Below are 10,501 nucleotides of genomic sequence, written 5' to 3' on the forward strand. Positions count from 1 at the left end.
CACAAAAAATATGATTTAAATGTAGCTTCCTTATTTTTACAATTGATTAATATAGTAGAATAAATTCACAAGTATGAAGACTATTTAATACTTTTTCTGTGGTGTTATCACATCTTGCACTCCAGTAGGGCTAAGATGGTCGGCTCTTTATCATTTGTCACCATGCCTGTCTCGTTCTAACAATTATGTAAGCGCGAAAGTGACGGGCATAGTGACAGGTGATAAAAAGGAAACCATGCTGCCACCGAAAAAACTTTTTATAGATCGCTGCAAAGTTAGCTTCGTCTAACTCTAGAGACCTTTCTAATGAGCCTAAATGTGTTTAAAATACCTTCATTCTCGATAGATCCAACCAGTAGATCCAAGATTAAAATATCCCATGAGTTCTGCATCATCAGATAAGCTTAGCATATGGTTACATTGTCATCGGAATTACGGAAGAATTTCAAATATCAACTTAATCAGACTCCATAAAGTGATTCATATTTTAACGTAATTTCCGCTGGAGAAAGTGTTTGCAACGCAAATAGACATGCATCGGGCCGAATCGACCCCTTGCCGCAGCGAATGTGTTTAGTCAAGAAAAGTATGTAAAAACAAGAGACATAGTAATTTTGTGTTATCTGTGCATGATCTATGCCACAATATAAAACGTAGTGATTATATGCTCTTTGCCACAATATGGCAACCTATTTTACTGAAATGTCAAAAACCTACGGTCAAACTAAACGTCAACAAACAACTACTTCAAAATGTTTTATTAACAACAGTTTCTAAACAGTAACTAAAATTATAGTAAAATTAATAAGATATTTCATAATTTAAGCAAGAAATATCATACCTTCCCCTAAGTACATATTCGTCAAAAATGAGTGCTTTCCTACCTTTTCAAGTAGTCGCACTGTTATTTAAGCTCTGTTGGGTCATAGTTCCCGTCCTCCTTTTTCTGTGCCTCGCGGGCACCTACATATTATGGCAGATGAATGGTTACGAGGAAAGAATACAAGATAAAGTGAACGATATCGTCACCGCCTTCCTCATGTACTAACGTCAGCTGTTCTCATGGCAACGGGTTTGTTATGGCAACAACGCTCGATCAAACGATGGCTACAGACGAGGAAAAATCGAAGTTGGCCAAACTTCTTCAAGGATTGGAAGTGCCAGAAGTGAAATTAACCGAGAAGTGTCGAGATATAGTGAATTTGTTCCATGAAAAGTTTGATAAGGAGGTCGAGGAGGAAGAGATGAGAGATCGGGTTGCCAGAGAGACGGAAATATTTGACGAGAATCCATATAAGGTTGACAAAGCGTTGCTGGAAGAAAATGAGAGAAAACTGCGTGAGTTGCTTGCTATGGGAAAACAGTAAGTATCGTAATATGATAAAAATAATAATTAGATGATCCTTCCAGGATTAATGACAAGCATTTTGGGGTGATCGGCCGTAAGTGCAAAACTCACCAGCAAATTCGTACCATTTGGGAAAGCTTATGTCCAGTAGGACAGCGTATTTAGGCTGAAACCGACCAAATATTGGTCTTGTCTAGATTAGGGGTAGACTGAAACGCAACGCTATTATTTTCCATTCATTATTTACCTACGTATATTTTAGTGTTTCATTTCGTTTCCTGCCATCGATTATCATTTTGGCTAGGGCTCCATATTAGATTTAGCTCATTTGTATTCTGAAATAGGTACGAAAAGGTTTAATTTAATGCGAGTTAGCTGTATAGGTGTGTACTATATATATTTTTATAAAAGTAGTTAATAAATACGTTTTCTACCCCTGTTAGTTAACTTAAATGGATCCCAATTATGTAATTTCTGTATTCTTAACACTTTAAAACAGAAAAACAGCATCAAAAAATTAGGTTCCCAAGACGAAACTATGTGAAATAAAAATAAAGTAAAATAAGCATAATTATACTTTAAAATATTGATATGTAATTGGTTCAATAAAAAATATTGACTTACTCATTTACAGAGCCAAAAAGGAGTTTAAAGAAAACGTCCTTTCTGGAGCCGATCCCAAGCGACCATGGCGTACCCATACCAGCAAAGAAAAGTTACTCCGCATCGACAACGAACTCAAGCGCCATCATGAAGTGGGCTCCTTAGCCATAGCACCCATGGCTGACGGTGACATGAGGGACCTCGTCAAAGAGTGCCAGGAAGAAACCCAACTTTCTGCTAAGATCTCAGCCGAAAGACTTAGAGATACAGTCGATTCGGCAAAGAGAAATCTACCCAATTTCCAATACAGGAAGATTGATAATGGCACAGCTACTGCTATTTTACCAGAGGCACATGAACCTCCTTCAACTCAAGATGTAACTATTCTGAAAAATTAAGTTGTTTGGATGATTATACAACATTTGGAATATTTAGGTTTATGAACTTGTGCCTGCATGAATCTTCCACTTACTAGCTTCTAATTATAAAAATACAGGCCATATTGTGATGAACTTTTGAATCCAAAAAGATTACTTTTAATATAAACACATTGACAAGTAAGTTTTTAGTTTTCTATATCTCTCTCCTTTTCTTGTAATAACTGAGTAATATTAATATCAAACTGAGAACATTCGGTAAAGTCCAAATAATCTCCCCGAGTGTGCAAACTTTTTTTCTCTTATCTGTAAATTTGATCGATTGTGGTAGTTTTTCTTATGAATTTATCCCATAAATGATGATAGTAAAGTAGACAAAATAGTCATGTAGTGTTGTGTTCCTGATGGTGAGGAACGTTTCCAGGGCTCCCAAGAGAAACCATTTTAAGCTGTACACTGTAACAGCTATAGGATGCTGTAGCTGTGGATGCTTAACATCAGGCGGGCCGCAGGCTTGTTTGCCGCGGTCATGGTATAAAAAAAGTAAACATGTGATTTTTCAAATCTTTTTGTCTGTATGAATGTACCTACTAAATATCCACATACCTATTAAATTTTACCTAGTTACCTACTTGCATTTAATTTGTTAATCTTTTAGGCAATCTTTTTGATATGTTACTGGTACATCGTACCTATTCTAGTCACCCTAGAATCCCTTACACTATTTGATGCCAAAACCAGACAACTTCTTGCAAAAATGTGGATGTAGGTACTTATTCAATTTAAGACTTAGAATTAAACAATAGTGGTTCACCTCTATCGTTTAATAGTTTTTTAAACTCTTGAACCATTTGAACCCTTAAAAGCGTCCCGAGGTATCGTGCCCAATGTATGTCGGGTGACAATGCAGTATTATGGTACCATCGATCTGATCTGATGATGGAGACAGGAGTTGGCCATAGGAACTCTGTTATTATTTATTTATTATAGACAACATAATGGTCCACATAATTGTTAGTTTTGAACTTAATCTACATGTTAGTTTACTAATGTTGTTTGTTAATTGTTATGAAACAACGCAACCTAATCGTGTTTGGGGTTTCTATAATTATCTCTATGAGTGAGTATTAGTTGCCCGTGGTAAGAAAAGTACAGTCAGTGACAAAACGAAAATGAAATATTTGCCAAAAACTTTTGCACTTTTAAGCTTAAATGCGACGTTTCGAGTGGGTGCAAAGTTAGGTTAGACGGACTCTAGTGTAGTGTATTTTATTTATTGTATACATGTACATTGTACAATACAGTGATCTACTAAATCTAAATCTACGTCAATGTAAGTGGCTTCGTTAAAGCCAAAGTCAATGAAAACTGTATCTACTTACAAGCTACCCTTATCATTTATTCAAACAACGTTTACCAGTTTCATTTGCTTTTGAGTAGTGTTGGTTAAGACTCAACCCTTTTGAGTACTCTGTTGTTAGACTCGACTCAATTTTTCAGACTCTAGTCATTAAGTCGAAACTTGAGTCCTTAATTTTTATCAAGACCTATAGTACACTTTGAGTCAAATACACTGTAACTACGTTACACAGTGTACTGCAGATACAGTGTATTGGATTCACAGGGTACTACGTCTTTTGCAAAGACTTGAGTCCTTTAAAGAGAACTCTCATTTTCTAAAAGGCATTGTCTCCATAATAAATTCATGGGTTATGCCAAATCATTAAAAAAATGTTACTTTTCCTTTGTGTTACTCGTATAGATAAAACAGATATAAACTGATTAGCGTAGTCTTTATTCGAAGAGTCAATTGCTTTTAAGTTGAACTTAAAAAACTCAATAAAGGACTCGACTCGGGACATAAAAGACTCTTAAGTTAAGCGCAGAGTCGCGTAACAACAATTGGAGTTAACGAATAGAATCAGGCGTTAGTTTGCGGAAATCGATACTAATTAAAACAAGAAATATGACTTTGCTAATCCGCAATTTTTTTTTAGATTTTTTCCTGATTTTTTGCGGATTCAAATTTATAATTAAAAGGCTCAACTTCTTACCAACTCTACTTCTCAGTGCACAATAAAATGCGAACCATACTAACAGCATGTCGTCTGTCGCTTTATGAGATCCAGTGAGACACGGGAATGCGGTTAATAAGTGATGTCGAGGCATTTTAATATGAGGAGGTCTTAATTATAGTTGCCTCGATGAGGAGACATGCGGAGCATTTCTGAAATAGCCTTGTCCTACCAATAAAATTTATAAGGTGTGGTATTATTGTATTGTTCTGTAATAACTAATAAAGGCAATTCTCCGCATCTCGACGACTGGCGCCTAGTTTCGTGAAATTATAAAGTTTTCCGAGTTGTCAAGTAAGTCTATTTATAATTTAACTATTTTTCGCCCCGGTTCTACCAGGACTAAACTGAGCAAGTCACTTCCGATCCATAGAATGCAAATAACTTGGAATAATCTGTCACTTCAACAAAACTTCGAAATAGACATATTTAGTGATTCTATTCAAAATTAAAAGCGCAGAATGTTCAATAAAACTTAAAACGCTTGTGGTATTATATTAGTACTATTAGTAGTAGTTAGTTTTTTCCTATGCATGTTTCAATCACTTAATCTATTAATGTATAATAATGTAGTGTAAAATGCCTCGAACTGTTTGAGTGTTGTTGCACACCTGTTATTGGTACATAGATATTATACGTGGCCACTATACTTGTTACTTTGCTAGCTTTTCTTATGTACTGTTGGTGTGTCTTATAAAATAAATAAAAAAAAAAAAAAAAAAAGGGTGGTTTTCGGAATTACTCAAATTTGGATGAGATTCAGAATTACTTGAACATACCATATTCCGAACTAAAAATATATATATCCTAAACCTGTAGCAATTACTTTATGTTTGAATTATAAAATTAAAAATACAATAGTGTACTCCGACGATGAGTTCTTGCTTACACAATACCTAATCAGTAAGCTAGTAAGTAAATATTATTTTTATTTCTCATGCTCTGAAAGTTGGTTGTTGTTGTTCTAAAAAGTGTGCAGAAAATTATACGTTTCTGCTCTAGAGCACTGTAATTTTTAAGTACGTTTTTTTCTTTTTTTACAATAAGCAACTAAAATTTTGTTAATTAACATCCAATTCCATAAATAACGATATTTTTACCTGTATTGTTAATTGAATGTACCCTCAAGAAATACTACTGAAGTTTATAATTACCTGTGTTTTTATTTAAATGCACATGAATTTTACTTTTCTCGTATTCGAAACACAATGTCAGTCGTGGACTATAAGCGCTCTCACTGCGTTCGAGTGACGGTACCTTCCATCCCTAGGTTAACAATCTACTATTATTGTGCACCATACAGTTAAACTACTCAGTAAATGAAAAATAGTTAAAAACTAAGTAACAACATGCGGTTTAGCGCTAAAAAACGATCTCATCCAGTTAACCTCCGCAGACACTCAGCAAAAGTCAACAGTAATTTAAAGCATTCCAATCGATTTTTCGTTGTAAGCTGCCTATAATGAGTATTTAAAGCTCATCATTAAAGACCGCTTATGCACAGAAAACGAAAATAGCAGAACGTTGACTAATAGGCATGCGTCTTAAAATATGCTCGTGCTATGTTTCGGCATTTTGTGTGATTTTGTTAAGTGACATGTATTGTATATTGTATATCCACTCATGTAGGATCAACTTTTTAGGGTTCCGTAGCCAAATGGCAAAAAACGGAACCCTTATAGATTCGTCATGTCCGTCTGTCTGTCCGATTCTGTCACAGCCACTTTTTTCCGAAACTATAAAAGCTATACTGTTCAAACTTGGTAAGTAGATGTATTCTATGAACCGCATTATGATGTTCACACAAAAATAGAAAAAAAACAATAAATTTTGGGGGTTCCCCATACTTAGAACTGAAACTCAAAAAATCTTTTTTCATCAAACTCATACGTGTGGGGTATCTATGGATAGGTCTTTAAAAATGATATTGAGGTTTCTAATATCATTTTTTTCTAAACTGAAAAGTTTGCGCGAGAGACACTTCCAAAGTGGTAAAAAGTGTGTCCCCCCCCCCGTAACTTCTAAAATAACAGAATGAAAAATCTAAAAAAAATATATGATATACATTGCCATGCAAACTTCCACCGAAAATTGGTTCGAACGAGATCTAGTAAGTAGTTTTTTTTAATACGTCATAAAAATTTAAAAAAAAAATTTTTTTCATCAAACCCATACGTGTGGGGTATCTATGGATAGGTCTTCAAAAATGATATTTAGGTTTCTAATATCATTTTTTTTCTAAACTGAATAGTTTGCGCGAGAGACACTTCCAAAGTGAAAAAATGTGTGTCCCCCCCCCTGTAACTTCTAAAATAACAGAATGAAAAATCTAAAAAAAATATATGATATACATTGCCATGCAAACTTCCACCGAAAATTGGTTCGAACGAGATCTAGTAAGTAGTTTTTTTTTAATACGTCATAAAAATTAAAAAAAAAATTTTTTTTCATCAAACCCATACGTGTGGGGTATCTATGGATAGGTCTTCAAAAATGATATTTAGGTTTCTAATATCATTTTTTTCTAAACTGAATAGTTTGCGCGAGAGACACTTCCAAAGTGAAAAAAATGTGTGTCCCCCCCCCTGTAACTTCTAAAATAACAGAATGAAAAATCTAAAAAAAATATATGATATACATTACCATGCAAACTTCCACCGAAAATTGGTTTGAACGAGATCTAGTGAATAGTTTTTTTTTAATACGTCAATAAATTAAAAAAAAATTTTTTTCATCAAACCCATACGTGTGGGGTATCTATGGATAGGTCTTCAAAAATGATATTTAGGTTTCTAACATCATTTTTTTCTAAACTGAATAGTTTGCGCGAGAGACAGTCCCAAAGTGGTAAAATGTGTGTCCAAAGTGGTAAAATGTTGAACAAGATCTAGCAAGTAGATTTTTTTTTAATACGTCTTAAATGGTACGGAACCCTTCATGCGCGAGTCCGACTCGCACTTGGCCGCTTTTTTATGTTGTTATTCTATCCCATTATTTGATGGACAATTTGTGGCACAGTTTGCTAAAATAAATGTTATATCACTAACATGCTTAGTAGATAGCCTATTAGAAAAATGCCTAACTACCATTAATACGCATGTTTGGTACAATCTTACTTAATTAGGGAATTCAGTGTTGTAGTTATCTTAATTAGTGAATTGAGTATTATACTAAATGATTTTGTGTCCTTTACTGAAATAAGTAATTACATTTTAAGTAGTTCGTGTTTATGTATTTAAGGTACAGTCAGCGTCAAATACTTTGTAGCAGTTAAACTGGCCAAATAGTTCGGTACACCATACTAAATATATGGTGTACCGAACTATTTGGCTACTTTGGTTGCTACAAAGTATTTGACGCCGACTGTACCTAATACATAATTTTACGTACACTCGTTCGTTTTTTTTAAATACAGATACTTAAAACACTCGGATCTATATAGGATCCGAATAGTACCGTTACTTATTTTGCTAATCAAAATTGATCCCTATCAGTGATCAAAACAGATGAGATGATCATAGTAAACTAGGAAAACATCCAACTAAAGCAGAGACACTTTCTAGATAGATTTTTGTACATCGATCCGCCTGTTGCTATCTCTATTCCACGTATTGCTGTCCCGCCCATGATTCCGGTTGTCAATATCACTATGCGCGTGCAATATAAAAATCGATCTGGAAAAAGTCTCTTCTTTAGAAGACTATCTTACTTACACAAGTCACCCGTCAGACATTGCTTTTTGCCACGTTGCATTAATTTTCAAATAACGCAGTAAATTTCTTAATCAAAACAAGTGGCAATCCTATAGCTTGCCTTCTCTTTTGGATAAACTTTTTGGCCATACTCATAGTAATTCGAATACATACATAAAGTCCGTATCTTCAACTTTTATTACTAAAGAGATAAACTTCTGTATTCCACTGTACATCCTGCCTGTGTCATTAAGGACCGCTTTGGAATATTTCGCAAGTTTTATCCCTCTTTTCTGCTGCATTAATCTTTTGCTGGAATTGTTTGATAACTGAAGATACCACTGATTGGAGTTTTATCGTTTTGTTCGAGACTTGCTTTCAAAGTGTTTTCGTAATTAGTGAACGTTTTGTTGTTTATTTTTAACCAACATTAAAAGAAATAATTGTTTTGTTTTTGGGAACAATATGCCGTATTATTATTATTTTTTTGCTAGCTTATTACTTTTCGTGTATAATTAAGAGAAAAGTGTACAAACGAGTCTCCATACCAACGTAGATCCCATTTCCTTTTTTTTGATATTAATATTATTGTATTATGTTAAGAGCGAAATATAGATTACGAACATATTTTTTGAAAGCTCTTATAAAAACCAAAAAAAGTCAAACGAAGTGGCATAGTTCTGGCTGATATAAGTACATCAAATAATGCATCGTTTCTATAATGTTATTAATATCTTGAGAGAGGAAAATGGGGTCTACGTTTATACGGAAAGTCGCTCGTCGACTTTGTCTTAAATATATCAATAATTACTAAAACAAAGTCCCTCGCCGCGTCTATCCGTCTGTCTGTATGTTCGCGATGAATTCAAAAACTACTGAACCGATTTTTTGCGTTTTTCACCTACTCATATAGTGTGATTTTTGAAGACGGCTTAGATGTATAATTTGTTAAAGGTTTGTGTACTCCGTGCGAAGACGGAGCTGCTAGTTAGGGGACGAATAAATTTCTGCATCCTTCCAGAACCCTCGCTTTTTTCCGGTGTCTTTTCTGATCGTCATTTGTTAGAAAGTAACAAAGCACTCGTTTAAGTCTGTGACAGACGGAGTACCCTTTCCCCGAAATAAATAATGACAGTTATTTGTTTCTTCTTTGTAGTTAGTGGTCAGTTGTCGTCTAAATTATTTTGTGGATATACTGGTCAGCAATAGTATTTTATACAATCATGATATAATAGAGAGCTTTACGCTGTACGCTGAGTAGCCTAAGTAAGTTACGAGATTGAAAAGCTTGATTTTAACACTGTTGTATACAATAATTTTTCTATGAGTCTACTAACATGATACTTTTTATTATTTATTTATTTTATTTAAACTTTATTGCACAAAATATATACAATAATGTATAAATGGCGGACTTAATGCCAAATGGCATTCTCTACCAGTCAACCATAGGGCCAAACAGAGACACTTACAATCTCTACTACAACCTACTACTATTCTACTATTTTCTACGATACAACCTAGAAAATGAGACAAAACTAACTCAGTATCTACTGAAAAAGAGTCTCATTGACATATTTTGGTTTTTTGTTTGGTTCCTCATGACCGCGGAGAGACGCGATTGATAAAATTTATTAAAGTTCAATAAAGCGTTACGTAATGAAGTCATTATAGTTGAGTCTGCGAGCGTATGCGATTAAAGTTTGGTTTACGAAGTCTAAATTCAACCACTAATGTCGATGAGTGGAAAAAATATTTATTGTCAGGACGTGGTGATAACTGGACAGGATTTAGTGCACGCGCTGATCCAGTTAAGATTATGCTTGCGACGCCGTAGATTAAGATTGTAGTGTTACGATAGCACCACTGTATATAAGAACTAGTTAATGTTTTTTTTTTTTTATGGTAGAGAAGGCAAACGAGCAGACGGATCACCTGATGGTAAGCGATTACCGCCGCCCATGGACACCTGCAACACCAGAGGGGTTGTAAGTGCGCTGCCGGTCTTGAAGGTTTGAAGGTCGAACAAATAAGTCTAAGTCTACCCTAAAAAGTTTCCTTTTTCTCAACAGCCGCTGCCCCTAAAGTAAAAAAGGATGACATGTAACTCTAAAGATGATCGATCTGGCCTCTAGTAGGCCAGATCGATCCTAGCAAAGAGAATTTGAAATAGAGGTGGCTTGTGGTGGGTGGTGGATATGTCGAAAGATGGCAGTAAATTTACTGTGGCTACAAAGTTTTCTTTGACAATTCACCTCTATTTAAAATTATTTTTGGTACTAGTGATCCTGCCTACGAACTGCCGATGGTTCTGGATTTGAATCCCGGTAAGGGCATTTTTTTTTAAATACGTCGGTGGCAAACAAGTATACGGCCCGCCTGATGGTAAGCAGTCTCCTAGCCTAT

The 10,501-nt window shown here is 34.8% G+C and overlaps 1 protein-coding gene across 1 annotated transcript; it reads left to right on the forward strand.

Moving 5' to 3' along the window:
- Positions 1–681: 681 nt before the first annotated feature.
- On the forward strand, positions 682–2,512 carry LOC133518084 (uncharacterized). Its single transcript, XM_061851660.1, has 2 exons — positions 682–1,363; positions 1,983–2,512. The coding sequence occupies exons 1-2, from the start codon at positions 1,080–1,082 to the stop codon at positions 2,347–2,349; spliced, it is 651 nt and encodes a 216-aa protein (XP_061707644.1). The 5' UTR covers positions 682–1,079; the 3' UTR covers positions 2,350–2,512.
- Positions 2,513–10,501: the final 7,989 nt, after the last annotated feature.

Source organism: Cydia pomonella, chromosome 5 (assembly GCF_033807575.1).
Source record: "Cydia pomonella isolate Wapato2018A chromosome 5, ilCydPomo1, whole genome shotgun sequence".
Lineage (NCBI taxonomy): Eukaryota > Metazoa > Arthropoda > Insecta > Lepidoptera > Tortricidae > Cydia > Cydia pomonella.